The sequence below is a fragment of the Oratosquilla oratoria genome, chromosome 23, assembly GCF_046742065.1.
Source record: "Oratosquilla oratoria isolate Oo_2021 chromosome 23, ASM4674206v1, whole genome shotgun sequence".
Taxonomy (NCBI): domain Eukaryota; kingdom Metazoa; phylum Arthropoda; class Malacostraca; order Stomatopoda; family Squillidae; genus Oratosquilla; species Oratosquilla oratoria.
Genome location: NC_134799.1, coordinates 55,604,673 through 55,625,845, shown reverse-complemented (window position 1 = coordinate 55,625,845; position 21,173 = coordinate 55,604,673). Strand labels below are relative to the sequence as shown.

At 37.3% G+C, this 21,173-nt stretch overlaps 1 protein-coding gene across 1 annotated transcript in view; it reads right to left on the bottom strand.

Moving 5' to 3' along the window:
• LOC143038123 (F-box only protein 31-like) overlaps positions 1 to 19,904 on the bottom strand; it is a 94,468-nt gene extending 74,564 nt beyond the window's left edge. Inside the window, exon 1 of the mRNA XM_076207121.1 lies at positions 18,924 to 19,904. Coding sequence (XP_076063236.1) covers positions 18,924 to 19,071 — 148 coding nt within the window. The 5' untranslated portion in view covers positions 19,072 to 19,904. The remainder of the gene's footprint in view (positions 1 to 18,923) is intronic.
• Positions 19,905 to 21,173: the final 1,269 nt, after the last annotated feature.

The window sequence follows — 21,173 nt, the reverse complement described above, 5'->3', positions numbered from 1 at the left end:
GCTTGGGTCTCCCTTGCCTGCGTCTGCCCCTGTACCACCATCTCCATCATTCTCTTTCCCACATAGTCTTCATCTCTTCTCTTGACATGGCCAAACCAATGTTATCTCCTTTCCTGCACTTTCACAGTACCATGGATCCTATCATTTTTTTATCCTATCCAACCTCATCACCCCAAACATCCACCTCAACATCCTCATTTCTACAACATCCAGCTTCCTTTTTGGTACCTTTTTCAGTGCCATGTCTCCGCTCCATACAACAACACTGGTCTCACTACTGTCTTGTACACCTCTCCTTTTACTCTGGCACTTATCTTTTTGTCACATAGCACCCCTGATACTCTCCACCAATTGTTCCACGCCAACTTGATCCTGTAGTCAATCTCTTTTTCTAGTAATTATGGGTGACTCAAAAGAAATATGTTAGGAAGAGATGACAGTGAAAGGTGGAGAGGACCTTTGGGGAAATATACTACTGGACATGACCACTGAATACACAATAACTCAAAGGGTAAAGGAAAATACCAGATATAGAAACAATGAAGAACCGTCAAGACTAGACCTAATATTTACATCAGAGACTGAAATTGTGAATAAAATGAAATATGAAAATTAAATGAAAAATGAGAGTGGTACTTAGAGACAAAAACTTGACCTGGGATGAAATGATAAGTGGAGAACCACCCGATAATGTTTGCCATATATACAAATGACATGGATGAAGGTGCAGAATGTTATATGAACTTTTGCAGATGACACAAAACTACTAAAGTACAGAAAAAGACTGAATCACTACAGAGAGACCTGGACAAAGTCTGGGAATGGAGCCAAAAGTGGAAGGTGAACTTCAACATCAAGAAATGCAGTATAATAGAGTTTGGAAAAAGTAAAAATAAAATATTGAGACAATATAAAATTAGCACAAAGGAAGTAAAAAAAAGCTAGCTCAGAAAAGGACCTAGGAGTAATTTTTAACAAAGACATGTCACCAGACAAGCATATTAACAAAATAGTCAGAGAAACCAACAATTTACTAAGATCAATAAAGGTGGCCTTTAACTACTTAGATGAGGTAATGGTAAAGAAAATATTAGTCACACTGATAAGACACTATGGACACCCAACACAAGATAAGAGGGAGGGAAGAGGGTGGAGGGGAGTGGAGTGTGATAGGGATGGAATGGGTGGGAGTGGCTTTTATGCCTTTGTTTTTTGGCTACCTCCCTTATAAGGGGGGGGAAAAGCTTTTGGTATATGTATGTAGAAAGAATCCAAAGAGCAACTACAAAGATGGCACCAACACTTTTAAAATTGACATATGAACAAAGATTGTCCAAACTGGAACTACCAACCCTGGAACAAAGAAGAGAAAGAGGAGATCTACTGGCCATTTACAGAATCATGAAAGGCATGGAAGTCCTTGACAGAGAAGACTTATTAAAGTGGGATAAAAGAAAAACAAAAGGACATGAAAAGAAACTCAAAAAGGATAGTTATAGAGGAGATCTGTAAAATAGTTTTCCACACACGGTGGTGGATGTCTGGAACAAATTGGACAAAGAAAAATAGTATGTGCAAAAGCCATACAAGAATTTAAGAACAAACTAGATGCTGAAAGCTACAAAGATGGGTCACTATGAGCATAGCTCCCTTCCCATAAAATACAACTAGGTAAATGCCACTCTCATTTTCCTTTCATGCAAGAACTCTTCCATCCACTTAAGTAGTTTGCCCTGTATTCCTCCTACAGTTTCTAATTTCTTTAGCAATTTCTTATGTGGCACCTTATCAAAAGCTTTTTTCAGGCCTAGAAATGCACAATCAGCCCATTCATCTCTTTTCTGTATTATATCTATTAGTCTTGAATAGAAACACATCAAGTTTGTGACACATGATCTTCCTTGTCTAAATCCAAACTGCCTCAGATTTAGTACATTTTTTTTTTTTTTTTCAAATGTTGTACCCATCTAATTTTGACCATTCTTTCACAAACTTTTTGCTATCGTACTTGTAAGAGAGACTGGTCTATAGTTTGTAGGGTCTTCTTTGTTTCCACCCTTATATATTTGTACTATATATGCTCTTTTCCAATCTTCTGGAACTTTTCCTTCCTTCAATGAACTGCTTATTAGACTATGTATTTTGTCTGTTAGTTCGTTCCTGCATTCTCTCAAAATCCAGTTTGCCATTTCATTTGGACCATGCGATTTTCTGACATCGAGATTACTCAAGTGATTCATTATTTCATTCTTTGTTACTTCTATCTCTTGCATAGGGGGACTTTCCCCTCCCACTCGACATCTCTAAGTTGTATGTTCTCCCTCGTAAACGCTGATTTAAAATGCTTGTTCATAACTTCTGCCATTCCTATTTCCTCTGTGTATTCTATTCCTCCTTGTTGTGGTTTCACTAATACTTGTTTTTCACCTTGTTGTTAACAAATCTATAAAATAGTTTTGTTTGATCTTTACATTTTTCTATGACATCCTTTTCATATTTTCTTTTTTCTTCTCTGCGCACTTGTACATATTCATTTCTATAATCAGTATATATTTTCCATTTTGGTTTTTTTTTTGTCTTTCCTCCATTTTATCCAAGCTTTATCTCTCTTATCTTTTAACTCTGCATCTTTTGTACTAACATTTTACATATCCTTTTTCTTGTTTTTGTCTTGGAACATACTTTTCCACTCCTTCCTTATAAATTTTTGTCAACATTTTCCATTTCTCTTCTACTGTTGTTTCCTCTTTGTATATCCTTTCCCAGTATGCTTTTTGGAAAAAATAATAATAATAATAATAAAAAAAATCATAAAAAAAAAAAAAAAAAAATCCATACATCATTCTTTTCATTCTATATTGTTCATTTTTCTCATGTATTTTTCTTCGTTTAGTACCAGTCCTACAAATATGTGGTCACTTTTACTTTGTGGTGTCTTATATTCAATCTCGTCCACTATTTCAGGTTCTGATGTGATTATTAGGTCTAGTCTCGATGGCTCTTCCTCATTTCTATACCTAGTATTCTCTTGAATCCATTGTGTCATTGTATGTTCTATAATCATATCAAGTTTTACATTTCCCCATAGGTCATCTCCACCCTTCACTGTCATTTCTTCCCAGCAGATTTCTTTACAATTAAAGTCACCCATTATAATTATTCTTCCTCCATCTTCCATTATCTTATTTAGTGTTATCCTTGTGTCTTCTATAACATATTCTTGTGTTCACTCTCTTCCCACGAAGCCATTTTAGGAGGCACATAATTTACCACAAACTTCCTGCTCTTCTTGTCCCTGTCCTCTATTTCCATCATAATCATTTCCACTTCTTTCCATATGTAACATTCCTCACATTTATATCATTCTTAGTCAGGAACATAACTACCCCCTTGTTTTACTTCTCTGTTTCTAATCCAATAATTATATACACCATGTCCTACACTGTTGGGTGGTAATGGACCTTTCAATTTTGTCTCTAATTTCCATTATGTCAGGTTCCTTTTCCATCAGGTAATCATTCAGTTCATTCAAGCCTGTTATTAATCCATCTATATTTGTGAAGGACACTTTTAATTTTCTGTTACCTCCATCCTGTTTTCTGTTTTTCTCTCCTATGAACCATTTCCTCACTTTCATATCCACTACTCTCCAATAGAATTTCTCTTTGACTCTGTTCTGTTCTTGTTTTTTCCCTAGCTTCGATTCTTTTTGTTTTCTCTTCCTCTCTTTCCTCTTTATTCATCTCTCTTTTTATCCATACCTGTTTGTACTGATAACTTTGTTAATTTTCCTGTTTTTTATCATGCATTCTCTGCTGTTGTGACCTGAATTTAACCTTAATTGATCTGGTCTTGTCTATATTATATTTCCCCAGTCTATATATATTTCTTCAATTTCTTTCCCTATTTCCTGTTCACCTTCTTGAAATATTTTTAGTACCCTGTTCACTCTTTCTCCTCTCTTACTCTTGTAGTCCTATTTGGACTATGTTTCTCTTCCTTTCCTAACATAATTATACATTTCTTTTTATCTGCTAAGTCCCTTACTATATTTTCCTTCTCTCTCACTTTAATAACTGTCCTTAGTGTATTCCTTCATCTGTTGTTTCACTATATCTCTAAATTCAATTTTGCTATTCTCCTGAACCTTTTTCCAACCACTTACCTCTTTTTCTATGGAATCTTTATTCTCTTCATTATTATTCTTTAATTCCTCATTCTCATCCTTTACTTCTTTTAACTGTCTTTTTAATTCTTCTATTTCTTTATTTAGGTTTTGGTTCTCCTTCTTTAGTTCTTCCAATTTATCAACTCTGTGTAATCAGTTCAAGTTGACTGAACCTAACCTCCCATGATTTGTTCATTTTTGCTAGTTTTTCCTCTAGACTTTCTAATCGGTGGAGGTTGTCATCTCCTCCCTCATTAAATCCATAGAAATAATCATCTCCACTTTCTATTCCACAGCTCTTATCTATATTTCTAATTTTTACGCCTTTGCTAATTTCTTCAACTTCACCTCTGTCATCTGCACATCTCTTGTTGACATATCTTCTGATGTCCGGGGCCCATTCATCCCCTTCCTCATTTTCTTCCATCTTCCTCAGTAATCCCTCCCCTTCTCCTTTTTCTTCACCTTCCCACTACACCACAAGCTTTCCCCTTCCCTGCTAATACAACACAGGTACTTCCTCGTCATTCAAATTTGCAATTTTTTTCCCCCCAGAGTTTCAATCTTCGCCATGAATCCAACAATCGTGAGTGTATGTGTGTATATTACATATATATATATATATATATCATACATACACCAAAGGCTTTTTTTCCCCTTACAAGGGAGGTAACCAAAAAACAAAGGCACAAAAACCACTCCCACTAACCCTATCCCCATCACACCCCACCCCCCTCCACCCCCTTCCTTCCCTCTTATCTTGGCACAGCACATCCACAGCAAGGCCGCTTCATCAAATCTGTGACCTCCCCCCCCCTCTCCGTCCCCTCATGCAGAAAAGGAGATGGGGAGAAATCCCTTCGGGCACCATCAAATATTTCTCACACATACTCCCTCTCCCCCACCCCCACCTATTCCTCCCCAATATATATATATATATATATATATATATATATATATACATATATATACATATATATATATATATTATATATACTGTATATATATATATACATATATATATATATATACTGTATATGTATATATATATACATGTATATATACATATATATACATATATATATATATATACATATATATATATATATATATATAATGTATGTATACACATACAGAGTAAAAGGCCCTTTCCCCTTATACAGGGGGTGGCCGCCCAAGACATACACCCACCCTTCACCCATCCCACACCTATCTGTTGTTCCTTTTTTCTTAGTTCCTGGATGAAGGGTTACCCTGGTTCCCTGCTCACTGCCTGGGTCAGAAGCAATCCTAATGAGTAACGGAAGTAAGCAAATGTCTTGGGGAAATAAAAAGTATTATGAGAAATAGCTATCTGGGGATGATCACAAAGAACAGACTATACAAAGGGGCAATTGTGCTCACAACACTGTTTGTACACTTGGACTTTAAGAGAGGCAGAAATGACGAGTTTAAATGTATTTGAAATGAGGTATCTATGAAGTATGATGGGGGTTCCATGGATGAATAGAGAAAGGCTGTGCAGCATAGAGTCTGGGTGGAGAAAGAGCTGGCAGATAGAGATGAGCATAGAATACTAGGAGTGAAGAATGACTAGCAAAATGTGTGGGGAAGGCAGAGGTGGATGGAATGAACTTGAGAGGAAGACTAAGAACAGAATGGGATGGATGGATGAATGGGGTGGAGTGGGCCTAGGGTACAAGGGAATTGTCTGTCAAGCAGGGATGGGAGAGAGCAAGAGATGTGTGGAGAGTGGTTGTGCATAGATGAAAAACTGATATTGCCTGAAAGGATGTCTTCTGGTCTGTTCTGTATATTCAAGAGTGGACAAGTTTCCAGGTAATGAAATGCTGAGAGTAAATTAGCTTTGGCTGCTGGGCCTCTTATGGATATGTGTATATATATATATATACATGATATATATATATATATATATATATATATATATATATATATATATATATATATATACTTATATACATATAACATAAATCCGTACAAACTTTGAAGAGGTTTTAAGCACTTAAAAAGTAACATATGGCAATTCTGATTGTTTCCAGATACTTCCATTTGTCTAATAATTTAGCCAGTTGTATACTAGCACCGGTGCAATAAACATTAAGCAATGGAACAAGCCAAACGTTCAGCCATATGCGAACTTCGTCGCGCGGGTCACACTCCTAGCGCCATAATAAGGATGCTAAAGTACTCCAGACAAACTGTTTACGATGTTTGTAAACGTTTTGATGAGACCGGTGAAGACCAACGAGCTGCTCACAAGCCCAGAAGGGGCAGAATTCTAACACCTCGCTTTTTAGCTGGTCTCAAGAGAAGTGTCAATGCAAATCCAGCCTTACCATTATCGACATTGGCAAAGAAGAGAGGTGTCAGCACAATGACAATTCACAGAGCATTAAAGAAATTGGGATTAACCTCATTCTCACAAGGAAAAAGACATCTTTTGACACAAAAAATGAAAGAAATCCGCTTGACCAGGTGCCAAAAGCTGTTGAACTGGATGAAATCGAATGGCTCAGTCATCAAGTTTTTTTCCGACAAGAAGATTTTCACGGTTGATGCGACTTTCAATAGCCGGAATGATCGCTGGATAGCCTCCTCATCCTCAGAGGTTCAACACAAGACAACGACGAAGAAACCAGCAAGTGTCATGGTGCTCTGTGTGGTGTCAACTGAGGGGGACGTCTTCACTCACTTCTTCAACAACAAGGAGAAAGTCAATGCCGTTGTCTATTGCAAAGTTCTAGAAGAGAAAATAATACCCTGGATGAAAGATAAGGCTAGTGGCAACCAGTTTGTCTTCCAACAAGACTCGGCTCCAGCCCACACAGCGAAGAGGACCACCAACCTTCTCAAAGGGTCAAATGTGCAGTTCTGGAACAAAGAGTTGTGGCCCTCAAATTCGCCAGACCTAAACCCTTTAGATTATTATTTTTGGGCGCGAATTGAGGCCAAGGCATGTGACAAGCCACACAGAAGTATAACAACCCTGAAGACAGACATCAAGAAGGCTGTGGGTTCATTATCAAAGTCTGAGATCATCAACGCTGTATCCAAGTTTTGTAAACGCGTTGAAAGCGTCATAACAGCTGAAGGTGGTTACATTGAATGAAATCATTGTTCTTATTGCCTTTTCTAAATATACTGAAAATTTCATAACTGTTTATTATAACCCGAGATATTAATCTTAAAACATGTGATAAGAAGTTGTACGGATATATCTGTTAGACCCTGTATATATTATTATTATTATCATCATTATCATTATTATCATTATTATTATACTTGAGGATGGAGGAAATAGAAACATGAGAAGAGCTTTAAGTTTTATTACCGACATTTCAACACTTGTCTTTTTCAAGGTACTACATCTAGAGGATACACAGTTATATATTTTGTGTATGTTGTTTGCTCCTCCTTCTTTTCTTTTTCATCTCCTCCAATTGTTGATTGCTAGTGATGCCACTGGGAGCGACCATGTGATAAATCCTCCTCGGTTGTTAATGGAAATATATTTACTAATTTCTACAGCTTCTATAACTTTTCTCATTTTCTTGTTGAGTCTTTGGTGTAATATTTCTATGTTTTTCCAATTAGGTGTGTCCTGTTTTGTATATGTGTGTTACAAGCAAGTTGCTGGTTCTATGTAATCTAATGTCATTTTTGTATTGTGTCCATTTTATGAAACCTTGTCCACTCTCTCCATAGTGCGATTGATCGCAACTGGACCAGAGGATTTTGCACACAAAGCTATTTTCATTTTTAAAGTCTATTATTTTGTTTGTTATTATTTTTCCTATTCTTTGTCCTGTGTTTGTAATTATTTTAATGTTGTTGTTCTACACATTTTCTTAGTTTTGCAACTACTGTAGAGTTTGGGATTACTAATATATTGTTCTTATCATTTTCTTCTTTTTCTTTGTTACTAGTTGCCCGTTCCATTATTTCTTGTGTTTTCAATTTTGACTGTATAATCAATCTCTTAGGATATCTTAAGTTTTGAAATATTGAAACTGTTTTATTTCATCTTTTATATTTTCTGTGCTACATATTATGTGTGTAGGAAGAATACAATGATTATACTTTATTTAATTCTTTCACTGTGACCTGATAGTAGATATAATCTTCTTTGCTGTTTTGTTTTCTGTGTACTTTACATTTTGGGCAGGAATCTGTTCTAATAATGGCTGGGTCTAAGAATGATAAGCACCCTTCTTGTTCTTCTTCTAATGTGAACTTTATCTTTTCGTGTACATTATTTAATAATCGGACTTTATTTGGGATGTTTGTTGTTTTAGGTGTTATGATTAATATGTCGTCTACATACCTTAGCCATGTGGTTTGTCTGCCTATTATTCTTTGTATGTTGTCTATTTCTAACGTCTTCAAGAGAAAATTAGCAGCTATTGCACTAAATGGTGACCCCATAGGGAAGCTGTAGTGTTGTTATATTCTTCTTGGTTGAATACAAAGGGATTGAAGTTAATGCATAATGAGATTACTTGTAAATAATTTAGTTTTGGAATGGGTAGTTTATTTTCTTCTATCATTTCTGTTACTCTTTTTATAGTGTTGAGAGCTCCATTTCTTGGAATATCTGTAAAGAGCAATATTATGTCTAGGTTGTATAGTTTCTTGTCTTTAAATTGTATATCTTTTAATCTATTTATCATATCTCCTGAACTCTTTACATGGGTTCCACACTTATTGTTCCTAACATTTGTGAAAGTGTTTTGGCTAACTGTTTGGTTAATCTGTGTGGTGCACTACCAATTCCTGATGTTATGAGTCTCAGTAGGATGCCTGGTTTATGCACTTTAAGGATTCCACGTATATGAGGGGGGCGGGGGGCATCTTCTAGTAAATGTAGCAACTTCTTTCCTCTCTGTCCTCAAATTTGTCATGATGAATAATCACCATATATACATATATATGAATATATGTATATGTGTATGTATATATGTGTATGTATATATACATGTATATATACACACACACATATATGTATATATGAATATAAATACATAAACATATATATATACATATATATATCTACAAAGTAATGTCATAACACATTCGTAAATTTCAACAAGAACCCATTGTGTTGGATAAGAAGAAGAGGATCACAGTCCATGATCGAAATATGTGGATATCATCTATTTCATTTCTTCTTATCCAACACATTGGGTTCTTGTTGAAACATATATATATATATATATATATATATATATATATATATATATATATATATATATATAATATATATATATATATATATATATATATAAATAAATAAAGTGGCCGCAAAAAAAATGTTGACATTTAGGATTTTAGGACAATAAAAATAAAAAGTAGTACTTACTGGCCTTTTATTTCCACTTTGGTGTTACACTTAATATTTTGACATGTTACCCTTATTCTTGATAACCATCTGGATCCTTCTGGGCATTGAATTGGCAAGTTCAGTAAAGTAGGTGGCATCCATTGTCACCCACATGTTTTTCAGCTCCTCCATCAGGACAGGGATGCTTGTGGGTCGCGACTTTTCCAGCTTGTTTTTCATCTGGTTCCAGGCATTTTCAATAGGGTTTAGGTCAGGGGAGTTACTGACCACTCCAAAACACTAATGTTATGGTCAGAAAGGAACTTCTTCACAGCCTTAGACCTGTGAGAGGGAGCACCATCATACAGGAAGTGGTCACACTCATGAATATCCCAGAAAGTGAGCATGTGATCCCTCAAAACCTCAATATAGTAACTTGTTTTCATTGTCACATTTGTGAGGAGAAATTAGAGTCCACCCCTGCCCTTTTTCAGTGATCTGTCTGAGCTCGGTGAGGGAGGTGGCCCTGTATGCTGCTCCTCAGCACCACTTTTTTTTTTTACTTCTCCAAGAACTTTGGTGCCCTTCAACTAGCCTTCCAGAGCTCAAGATGGGGCGTACCAAGCTTGCTCTGGAAGAGAAGAGCAGGGAATCTGAAGGTGTCAAGGATGGCCATCTACACCCTCAAGAAAGCTGCTGCCGCCCTCCCTCCCAGTACCATTCCACCAAGAAAACTGGGCTCTGGGGCACCAAGGAAGACTTCTGCATGCACTGACAAGGTCCTACGACGAGAAGTACAATCAGACCCATCCATTACAGCCATTGGACTAAAGAATTAGCATACGGAACTACTGAAAAACGTCTCTGTCAGGACCATTCAACATCAGCTCCAAAAAGACCTAAGTTACCTGTTTAACATGCTGCCAAGAAGCCGCTGTTCATGGAGCCCATGAAGAAGAAAAGACTAGCATTCTGCAAGAAATACAAGGACTGAACACCACAGCAGTGGCAGAATGTCATGTTCACTGATGAAAGCACCTTCAGGCTGGTTAAGGGAGGCTCCAAGATCATCCATTGACCAAGTGATGTGTCAAAATACAACCCGTGGTACACAGTCTAGACAGTAAAACATCCAGACAGTGTGATGGTGTGGGGTCCCTTTAGTGGAAAAAAGGACAGGGGTGGACTCTACTTTCTCCTCACAAATGTGACAATGAAAGCAAGTAACTATATTGGGATATTCATGAGTGTGACCACTTCATGCATGATGGTGCTCCCTCTCACAGGTCTAAGGCTGTGCAGAATTTCCTTTCTGACCAAAACATTAGTGTTTTGGAGTGGTCAGTAACTCCCCTGACCTAAACCCTATTGAAAATGCCTGGAACCAGATGAAAAACAAGTTGGAAAAGTTGCGACCCACAATCATCCCTGTCCTAAAGGAGCTGAAGAAGATGTGGGTGACAATGGAAGCCACCTACTTTACCGAACTTGCCAATTCAATGCCCAGAAGGATCCAATGGTTATCAAGAATAAGGGTAACATGTCAAAATATTAAGTGTAGCACCAAAGTGGAAATAAAAGGCCAGTAAGTACTACTTTTCATTTTTATTGTCCTAAAATCCTAAATGTCAACAATTGTTTGTGGACACTGTATATATATATATATATATATATATATATATATATATATATATATATATATATATATATACCTATAGATATAAATATATATATATAGATATATATATATATATATATATATATATATATATATATATATATAGACACAGTATATATATATATATATATAAATATATATATATATATATATATACACAAATATATATATATATATATATATATATATACAGTATATACATATATATATATATATATATATATATATATATATATATATATGTGTGTACACACATATATATGTTATTGTGGCTAAAAAAAGCATGCAAATGATGCTTTAGGGTCTATATGGGGTGCCCCTATGGACCAGAACCATGCATCATTTTGTCTGTGATAGAGGAAATCTCTGTTCCTCAAGTCCTTGTTACTGTCTTGTACCATTTCTCTGAATATTCATTTCCTTTTTTTGCCAAACCATGTGGTGGGGGAAAAGAATACTGCCACCAAGTTTTTCCACTTGAGTCATACGAGGTAACAAAAAAAACAGAATGGGGATAAAACTAGGCATCCTTCTCCCTGTAGCCCCACAAAAAAAAGTAAAGGCATAAGAGGGTCTACGAGTTTTCCAACCAGTACCCTAAGGTTTGGGTCTTGTAATGTGCATGGATGTGGTACAGATGAGAATAAAAGGGAAGAGATAGGCAGTAAGATTGTGAGAAGAAAGATGGATGTGTTGGCATTGAGTGAAACTAGGTTGAAAGGGAGGGGTGAGTATGAGTTTGGAAGTGTAGTTGGGAGGTTCTCAGGAGTGAAGAGAGAATGAGGGAGAGAAGGGGTGGCTACACTAGTATGCATTTTACCTAGTTGTATTTTACAGAACAAGAGCTATGCTCATAGTGACCCATTTCCATATCTCTCTGCATCTGGTTTATTCTTAAAATTGTGTATAGTTTTGGCATTCACTGTTTCTCCATTCAGTTTGCTCCAGACATCAATCATTCTATGTGGGAAGCTATTCTTTTTCAGGTCTCTTCTATAAGTGTCCTTCTTTAGTTTCTTTTCGTGTCCTCTTGTTTCTCTTCTGTCCCACTTTAATAAGTCATCTCTATTGAGGATTTCCATCCCTTTCATAATTCTGTAAATGGTCAATAAATCACCTCTTTCTCTTCTCTGTTCCAGTGTTGACAGATGTAGTTTCTCCAATCTTTGTTCATATGTCAGATTTGCCAGTGTAGGTGCCATTTTTGTCACTGCTCTTTGGATTCTTTCTAATTTTCTTATGTTCTTCTTTGTGCTGGGTGCCCACAATGTTGCAGCATATTCTAGTTTAGGTCTTATCAGTGTAACCACTATTTTTTAACCATCTCCTCATCGATGTAGTTGAAGGCCACTTTCATTGATCTTAATAAGTTAAAAGTCTCTCCAAATAATTTGTTTACATGTCTGTCAGGTGTCAAGTCACTTGGGAGGATTACTCCCAGGTCCCTTTCTGAATTGAATTTTTTGACTTCTTTGTTTCCAATTTTGTATTGACCTGGTACTAATTTTTGCTTTTTCCAAATTCTATTATGCTACATTTCTTAATATCGAAGTTCATCTCACATTTCTGACTCCATTCCCATATTTTGTCTAGGTCTTCTTAGAGTGATCTACAATCTTCTTCTGTTTTTACTCTCTTGAGTAATTTGGCACTGTCAGCAAAGTTCATGTAACAATTCACTCCCTCATCCATATCATTTATATAGCAAACATTAAAGGAGCCAAAACAGAGCCTTGAGGGACACCACTTTTCACATCTTCCCTGTTCGAATTTTTGTCTCTAAGTACCACTCTCATTTTTCTTCCAATTAAGAAGTCCTTCATCCATTCCAACAGCTTACCCTGTATTCCTCCTATTATTTCAATTCTTATTAATTCTTATGTGGTATCTTATTGAATCCAGTAATACATTTCCCCATAGATCCTCTCCACCCTTCAGTCATCTCCCAACAGATATCTTTGCAGTTAAAATCCCCCATAAGTACAAGGTTACCTCCATCCTTTAGTGTCTCATTTAATGAATGCCCTGTATCATCTAACATTTTTGAATGCTCGTTCTCTTTCCAAGAGCCCATTTTTGGGGCACATACACCACCACAAACTTTTTACTTTTCATGTTGCTGTCTTCAACTTTTATCATGATCATTTCAACACTGTTTTTACCCTCAGTAACCTTCGTTACATTCAAGTTATTCTTGGCCAAGAACATGATTCCTCCTCCCTGTTTCTCATTTCTGTTTTTAATCCAATAATTGTATAACCAGTGTCCAACACTATTGGACCCCTTCACTTTGTTTCCACAATTCCCATTATGTCTGGTTCTTCATCTGACAGGTAATCATTTAGTTCATTCAATCCTAAGATTAATCTCTCAATGTTAATGTAGGCCACTTTTAATTTTTTTCTTTCTCCATACTGTTTTCTGTTTTTGTTTTTCCCACTCTGTTGTACCACTTTCTAAGCCTATGATACTCCAATAGAACTCCTTGCTTTTGGGCTCCATTCTCTTTGCATTTTTTCCCCTTAGTTTCACCTTTTACTGTCTTCTCTCTATTTCCTCAACACTCATTTCTCTTTTTATACATATCTTGTTGTAATGTACATTTTTTGCCAACTTGCTTTTTCTAATATGACTTCTACTACCATTTGCAATCTTAGTTTTATTTTTAGGGGTCTATTTCCTTAAAATATTGTTCCATTCTATACACTCCTATATCTTTCTCTACTTCCTGGTCACTATCTTGTATTTCTTTTGGAATTGATATCGCTGTTTCTTTTTCTGCTTTTTCTCTCATGCATCTCACCAGACTATGTTTTTCCTTTAGTCCATATATAATACATTTTATCCTATCCACTGTATCTCTAACCCAATTTGCCTTTTCTTTAATTATTTGAATGATTGTATCCTTTGCATTTTCCTGCATCTGTTGTCGTACTATTTGTTTAAAAGCAATTTCTTCATTTTCTGTTTTCATTCCATTTCTTAATCTTTTACATACTTTCCTCACCTAAGTTTTCTACAATTCTTTCAGACATTGCCTGTATTTTGTTATTTACCTCTTTTTCAAGTCCTCACTATTGGCATTATCATTAATTTTCATCTTTTCATTTTCACATTTAACTTTCATTATATAATTTTTTAATCCCTTGAACTCATCTTTAGTTCAGAATTTGATTTCTTCAGATCAGGTATCTCACTGTTAGCTTGGGTTAAGCATTCCATTAATTCTACAATATCCTTCCTTAGTTCTTTGAATTCATTCTCCCACCATTTTCCATTATTACTCATTACCCTTTCCATGTCTAAGATTCAACCCAAATTTCTTCTTTCATATTTACCAAAACCAGAAAAGGAATCATTATACAGTCAAAATCTTCCTGGAATTTCATATCCTCTGTTTACATTAGACCTTGGCATGGCGCCCCTAGATGGCTCTGCTTTCAAGTCAACATTGAGCTCAAAATAATTGTTTTTATTTTCTTGCATTTTCTCTTATTAAATAAATTTAACACCGCAGAGAAATCATTCAATATTAACCAGTCCTCCTGTTTCCCTTGCCCTATTGAGAATTTTCATCTTATTCGGCAGCCTTCGGAGCTCAAGTTCATAGATGTTGACAGCTCGAAAGCTCAGGTGTGTATTTTTTATGATTTGCAGCTGCTGCAATGCAAATAGAAATATACTTGTTTATGGGTGAATTCATTCATACTCAGCTAGCCCTGTAATCTGAATTACTAAGCTAGCTGTGCCTCTGAAGTGCCAATACAAAAACACGCACCTATAATGTACGTGCATGCACTTGTACAGACTGCCAAGCCACACACTCCATGCATACTCCCAGCATGCACTATGCTGTACTGCACACTAACCACACAGTTCTACACACATGTACACAACACACTAGTGGCTGTACTTTGACCATTGTAAGTATTGTTTTGATGAGTGCAGTGATGTGACAATGTATGCATGCATGTGGTCAATTACTTATATCCTTACATGTGCGCTGTAGCTGCATCGTTGCTTTCTACTCATGAACTGATCATTCAATGCTGTGGCCATGGGAATATTATGAATTTGTCATGGATTTTATTGAGACACTGGTCTTATTGTGACTTTGGATTCATTTATGTTTACATGTGATTTAAATTTTACTCTACGTGGATTTATTGTGGAATAGCTGTATCTGGATTTATGTAGACTGGATTGTTTAATTTTGTCACAGTGTTAAAAATTTCATTGATTTGTGTAGTTACTAGGAAGGGTTGGACTACAGAGATAGACCAGAACAGGGAATGGATCAAATATGAATAAAGTGCTGGGAGGTTAATAACCATTAGGTGCAAGGTATGTGTGGCACATCAAGCATGACAGATGGCCACATAATTTCAACCAGCTCCACATTAGCAATCTGATTGAGTCTTTTAAAATCTGAACTGGTTAGAGGTACTGCAGCCATACTCCAAATTTTCAAGGCTATGAGTATGGCACACTTCTGTACATGATCAAACTGAGTTCCACCTCCGTGGCTCCGTCCACCTCAAAATGGCTGAAGCTGATGAGCCCCTCCTGGTGAAATTTGAAGTTAATTCCAAATCTATTTAATTTGAAAAGTTGCAAAATGCATTTCAAACTTATGAACAAGAACATCATTGTAAGCTGTATAGTAGATTAATTTAGGTTAGATTATGTTTGGTTAGATAGGTTAGGTTAGGTTAATAGGTTAACAGTTGATCATAATGGCAAATACCACACAATGGATACAATGCTGTATTTGCTATTATGAATGGCTATGAATATGGCAGTGACTTTGCATTTGCACATGCTCAGGATACGGCCATATTCCTAGCCAAGAAAAATAGTATGGGTGCTGTACCTATATCATGCGTGTTTAAAATTATCTGAGGGAATTATGATGAGGAATGCTTTGAGGGTCTCTTCACCTTGAGAGGTAATACCACCATCAGAGAACATGATTGGAAGATCTTAATGAAGCGAGGAGGAAATAATTTAAGAAAAAAAAATATCCATTATGAGTAACCAATAATTGCGACACTCTACCCAAGTGGGGCATAGAAGCTGCAACTTGATAAGGCTAGATAAGTTATGGGAAAATCAAGAACTAAAATATAACTATAAGGCACAAATAAAGACCACCTCACACAATTACCATTGTAGAGAGGCTTTAGAACTGGAGTCATAGGCTCAGAAGAATTGTCTTCCAGAGGAGGACTGGAAGTAACCAAGACAGTCGGGGTGCTTGGGTTTGTGGGGGTAGGGATAGGGGTTATGGGGTGGTTATCCCATGCACAAGTTTAAAGAAAAAGAAAAAGAGAGAGAGAGAGAGAGAGAGAGAGAGAGAGAGAGAGAGAGAGAGAGAGAGAGAGAGAGAGAGAGAGAGAGAGAGGGGGGAGACAGAGGAGAGAGAGATAGGGGGAAAGAAAGGAGAGAGAGAGAAGGGGAAAGGAGAGAGAGAAGGGGAAAGGAGAGAGAGAGGGGGAAAGGAGAGAGAGAGAGGGGGAAAGGAGAGAGAGAGGGGGGAAAGAGAGAGAGAGGGGGGGAAAGAGAGAGGGGGGAAAGAGAGAGGGGGGAAAGAGAGAGGGGGGGAAAGAGAGGGGGGGAAAGAGAGAGGGGGGAAAGAGAGGGGGGAAAGAGAGAGAGGGAAAGAGAGAGAGAGGGGGGAAAGAGAGAGAGAGGGGGGAAAGAGAGAGAGAGGGGGGAAAGAGAGAGAGAGGGGGGAAAGAGAGAGAGAGGGGGGAAAGAGAGAGAGAGGGGGGAGAGAGAGAGGGGGGAAAGAGAGAGAGGGGGGAAAGAGAGAGAGGGGGGAAAGAGAGAGAGGGGGGAAAGAGAGAGAGAGGGGGGAAAGAGAGAGAGAGGGGGGAAAGAGAGAGAGAGGGGGGAAAGAGAGAGAGAGGGGGGAAAGAGAGAGAGAGGGGGAAAGAGAGCGAGAGAGGGGGAAGAGAGCAAGAGGGGGGGAAAGAGAGAGAGAGGGGGGAAAGAGAGAGAGAGAGGGAGAAAGAGAGAGAGAGAGGGGGAAGAGAGAGAGAAAGAGAGAGAGAGAGAGAGAGAGAGAGAGAGAGAGAGAGAGAGAGAGAGAGAGAGAGAGAGAGAGAGAGAGAGAGAGAGAGAGAGAGAAGAGAGAGAGAGACAGAGAGAGAGAGAGAGAAGAGAGAGAGAGAGAGAGAGAGAGAGAGAGAGAGAGAGAGAGAGAGAGAGAGAGAGAGAGAGAGAGAGAGAGAGAGAGAGAGAGAGAGAGAGAGAGAGGAGAGAGGGGGAGAGAGAGAGAGAGAGAGAGAGAGAGAGAGAGAGAGAGAGAGAGAGAGAGAGAGAGAGAGAGAGAGAGAGAGAGAGAGAGAGAGAGAGAGAGAGAGAGAGAGAGAGAGAGAGAGAGAGAGAGAGAGAAACATAGGGAAAATGTAGTAATATCAGATAAAAATTTAATCAAAATTTATTAGAGATCTACATTGTTCCAACCTAGCAATACTGTCTACTGAGATCCGACCTAGATATGGACCAAAAGGTCTCCTGTAGGCATGCTCTGCCTTTGTAATCATCATAATATGTACTTCAATACTGTTCTTGGAACATTTGCAAGTTAAGACCATACCACTTGTTATTGATTTAACTATACTAGAATTGAACATATTTTACTTAATTTGTATCATTATTTTCTTAAAGTACAACACATGTCCTTAGGAGGGACATGGTAGAGTACTAACATGTTGTGAACAACAATCTTGCCTTGTCGCAGGTAATGACAAGCCACATTACACCGCTGCTAAGACAGAATAAGTAAACTGACAACAGTAACCAATTCAGTAACTTCTAAGCATCTCCAAACATGACCTCACTCTCTCTCTCAGCAGTTAGCTGGTTACCAGCTCCTGATGGTGTTACAGAGTGGTAATTTGTGAGTTCAAATGTATAAATATTCTCCTAATAAAAACTAGGAATGAGATGGTCTTTCTGAATGCTTTGTCAATATCCTTCAAGAAGATTAATTTCCAATAATTTCTGGGACTTGTGGATATCTAAAGTTTATATACATATATTTGTCTTTTCTACTTGGAATTTTGTATTTTCCCTGATCAAAACTAGTCAAAATGTCACAAAAGGAATATTGGATATAACAACCTAGCCTGAATTTATATAGATAGATAGACTTTATTTGGCAATGAATCAATGTACATGAAGTGCAAATAATGACAAGAACACATAGTTCAGAATAATAAATGCAAACTGCTGAGGATAACACAAAAAAGCATGTACGCTTATTTCCATTGTGGTCCTCAATGCAATCTTATTAACACATTACATTTATTGTATAACAATGAGACATTTAATGATTTAACTACAAGGGTATATAAGGGTATTACTTCAGTAACACGCAAGTACATTTTTAATTTTTTTCGTTTTTGCATTTCAAAGGTCTATTTTTTTCTATGGAATTGTTACACTAGGTTAGGATATATTAGATTGGTTGCTATATCTACAATATTAGACAATGTTAATTTCGTGTTTAATTAATATTGGTGCTTGCGTGATTCTGGAATTTTACCCACACTGGAAATCTGACATTATCTGAAACTAGGCTTGGGATTTAAAAAATAAATGAAAATGTTAATGTACAAAACCAACTGCTAATCTTCAAAAGAGACGAAACACTATTACACTATAATAAGGTATTTCTAAAGCCCTAAGCTCTACATCATTCTCTTCTATATCCTATATGCTGTTACCTCGGACACAAAAATATTTCCATAACGCATCGTCATTTTGCAGTTCCAGGAATCGTTTGCAAACCAGCTTCAAATCTTTGCTGTCAACAGAGTCACATTTCTTGAAAATGAGGTGAAGAATTTCATCAGGCAAACACAAAACTGACATTTTGAATCTTGTGCACTGTTTTCAATGTTTTCTAAGCCGAGTTCCAAGTAGACTCACAACGATTCGAAACAACAACACCAATCTATGTACAGTGTTGTCTTGTTGACACTTCGATTCACTGGAACTGGAGCTAAGAACGTTGCGTTAACCATAAATTCATACGGTACCTAGAAAATGGCTCTAAAATATATGAAATAGCCTGGTAGTAGCCACAGTAAAGGGATACATGCCATAATGTACGGGAGCTATTAATTGGGCAGTCTATAGGCCCCTTAGGCTTAGAACCAGTATATCACCAAAATTATTATAATTATCTGACAACAACCAGAATCAAGGGTAAAGGACACTAGAATGGAAAGGGTTAATCTTACTGGTATCTTATCAGCGCCACCTTAGTAGTATTGCTATTGAGATGGTCTTCCTAGTGTAGTAGTTTTAGTTCGGAACAACGGCAGGACAAATGAAAATATCTAATCTCTTTCTTTTGGTAATTAGCCACAAGGTGCGACACTAGAAGTGTCACATGAGAAATATTGGTGAAGCTCGGACTAAGGCCACAGCTTTGTGGAGCCTATGGTTGTAGCTGGACGTGGAGCCTAACATCAGCGAGGCGGTAGCAGATGATGACGGCGAGGCTCGATGGGACGGCTAGAAGATTGGACGAGGAGATGTTGTTGTGTGTGCTGGCCGGTACTGTTCTGCCCATCTCGGCGAAACGCCGACCTTTTAAGGGAGGCTGGCGGGAACGTGAGGAGCTTTCCAAGTTCCTGATTGGCTGACCGCTGGCTGGCAGGGACACCCTTGCGAACTACGCTTGCCAACTACAGGAACTTGAAGATTTATTTGATCAGTGTGTGACCGGTCGTAGGATGCATCACGTCACTACACTAGGATCGGGACAGTGAGCCTTCACTGGCTCATGTGCCCCCCCCCATTTGCCTTAATAACGGATCAATTTTGGCTTTGAATCCATTCACTGTGTTTGTCAAGTCGTGGTCGTTGTTTAAGTATTTTCAGTGGATGTCCTCTATTTGATCCATGATGAAGACCTCGACTCTCAAATCCTCCAGTCCCTTCATTATTATACTTCAATAAGGTTGCCTCTAACTCTCCTCATTTCTAGTGTCACAAGCCCAATTTTCTTCAGTCTCTCTTCGTAGGGATCATTCTTGATATTGTGCACCATTTTTTGTCATCCTTCTTTGCACCTTTTCAGTATTGTCAATATCGTTTTGCATATAAAGTCTCCATACTTGATGACAGTACTCTAAATGGGGTTTTACCAGGGATTTATACAAATTTACATTGTTGTATTTGATCTATTGTTCTTTTCAGGTTCCCATTACCTGGTTGGCATTTGAAAATACTTCAGCAATGTCAAATGTGGGTACTTGGACAGCGCGATGTACTTTTTCACCCCCAAACATTTCTCCTGTTCTGCATTCATAATTTCTTGCTTTCCTTGTTCGTTAATTTGACTGATGTTTCCATGGCCAATATGGAGACACTTGCACTTTTCCACATTAAATAACATTTGCCACGCATCTGACCAATTATACATTCTGTTTAAGTCATCCTGTAAGAGTTTGGCATCTTCCTGAGTTACTACTTTATCAAAAATGTTCATATCATCAGCAAACTTGAAGATCTGAGAGACAATATTATCATCAATGTCATTTATAAATATAGTGAACAATAGAGGCCCCAATACTGATCCCAGGGGTACACTGCTCTTAACAAATCTAGTTAATTAAATCAAATGCACTGGTCAGTGTCTCAGGAGCAGTAGGATAGGGCGCCTAGTCCCTACCAATAATATTCTTGAGAATGGGCCCACTAATTTCGCATAAATATTAAAAATTATAAAATTACATCACAGTGCCTAAAAGTCCTACTTACGTGGCCTCTATAACAATGATTCACTGGGCCGTAATTGATTTATTTTTTCTCGTTTTTTTTTTTTAACGGTTCTCACATTTTGTATGCTGAATTCGGAAATGTATCTCATTTTTCTCCAACAGATATTTTTCACAATAAAAACTACATTATTCCTTTAATTCATTTTGATGTTACCAATAAAATTTACATGAACAGAAAATGTA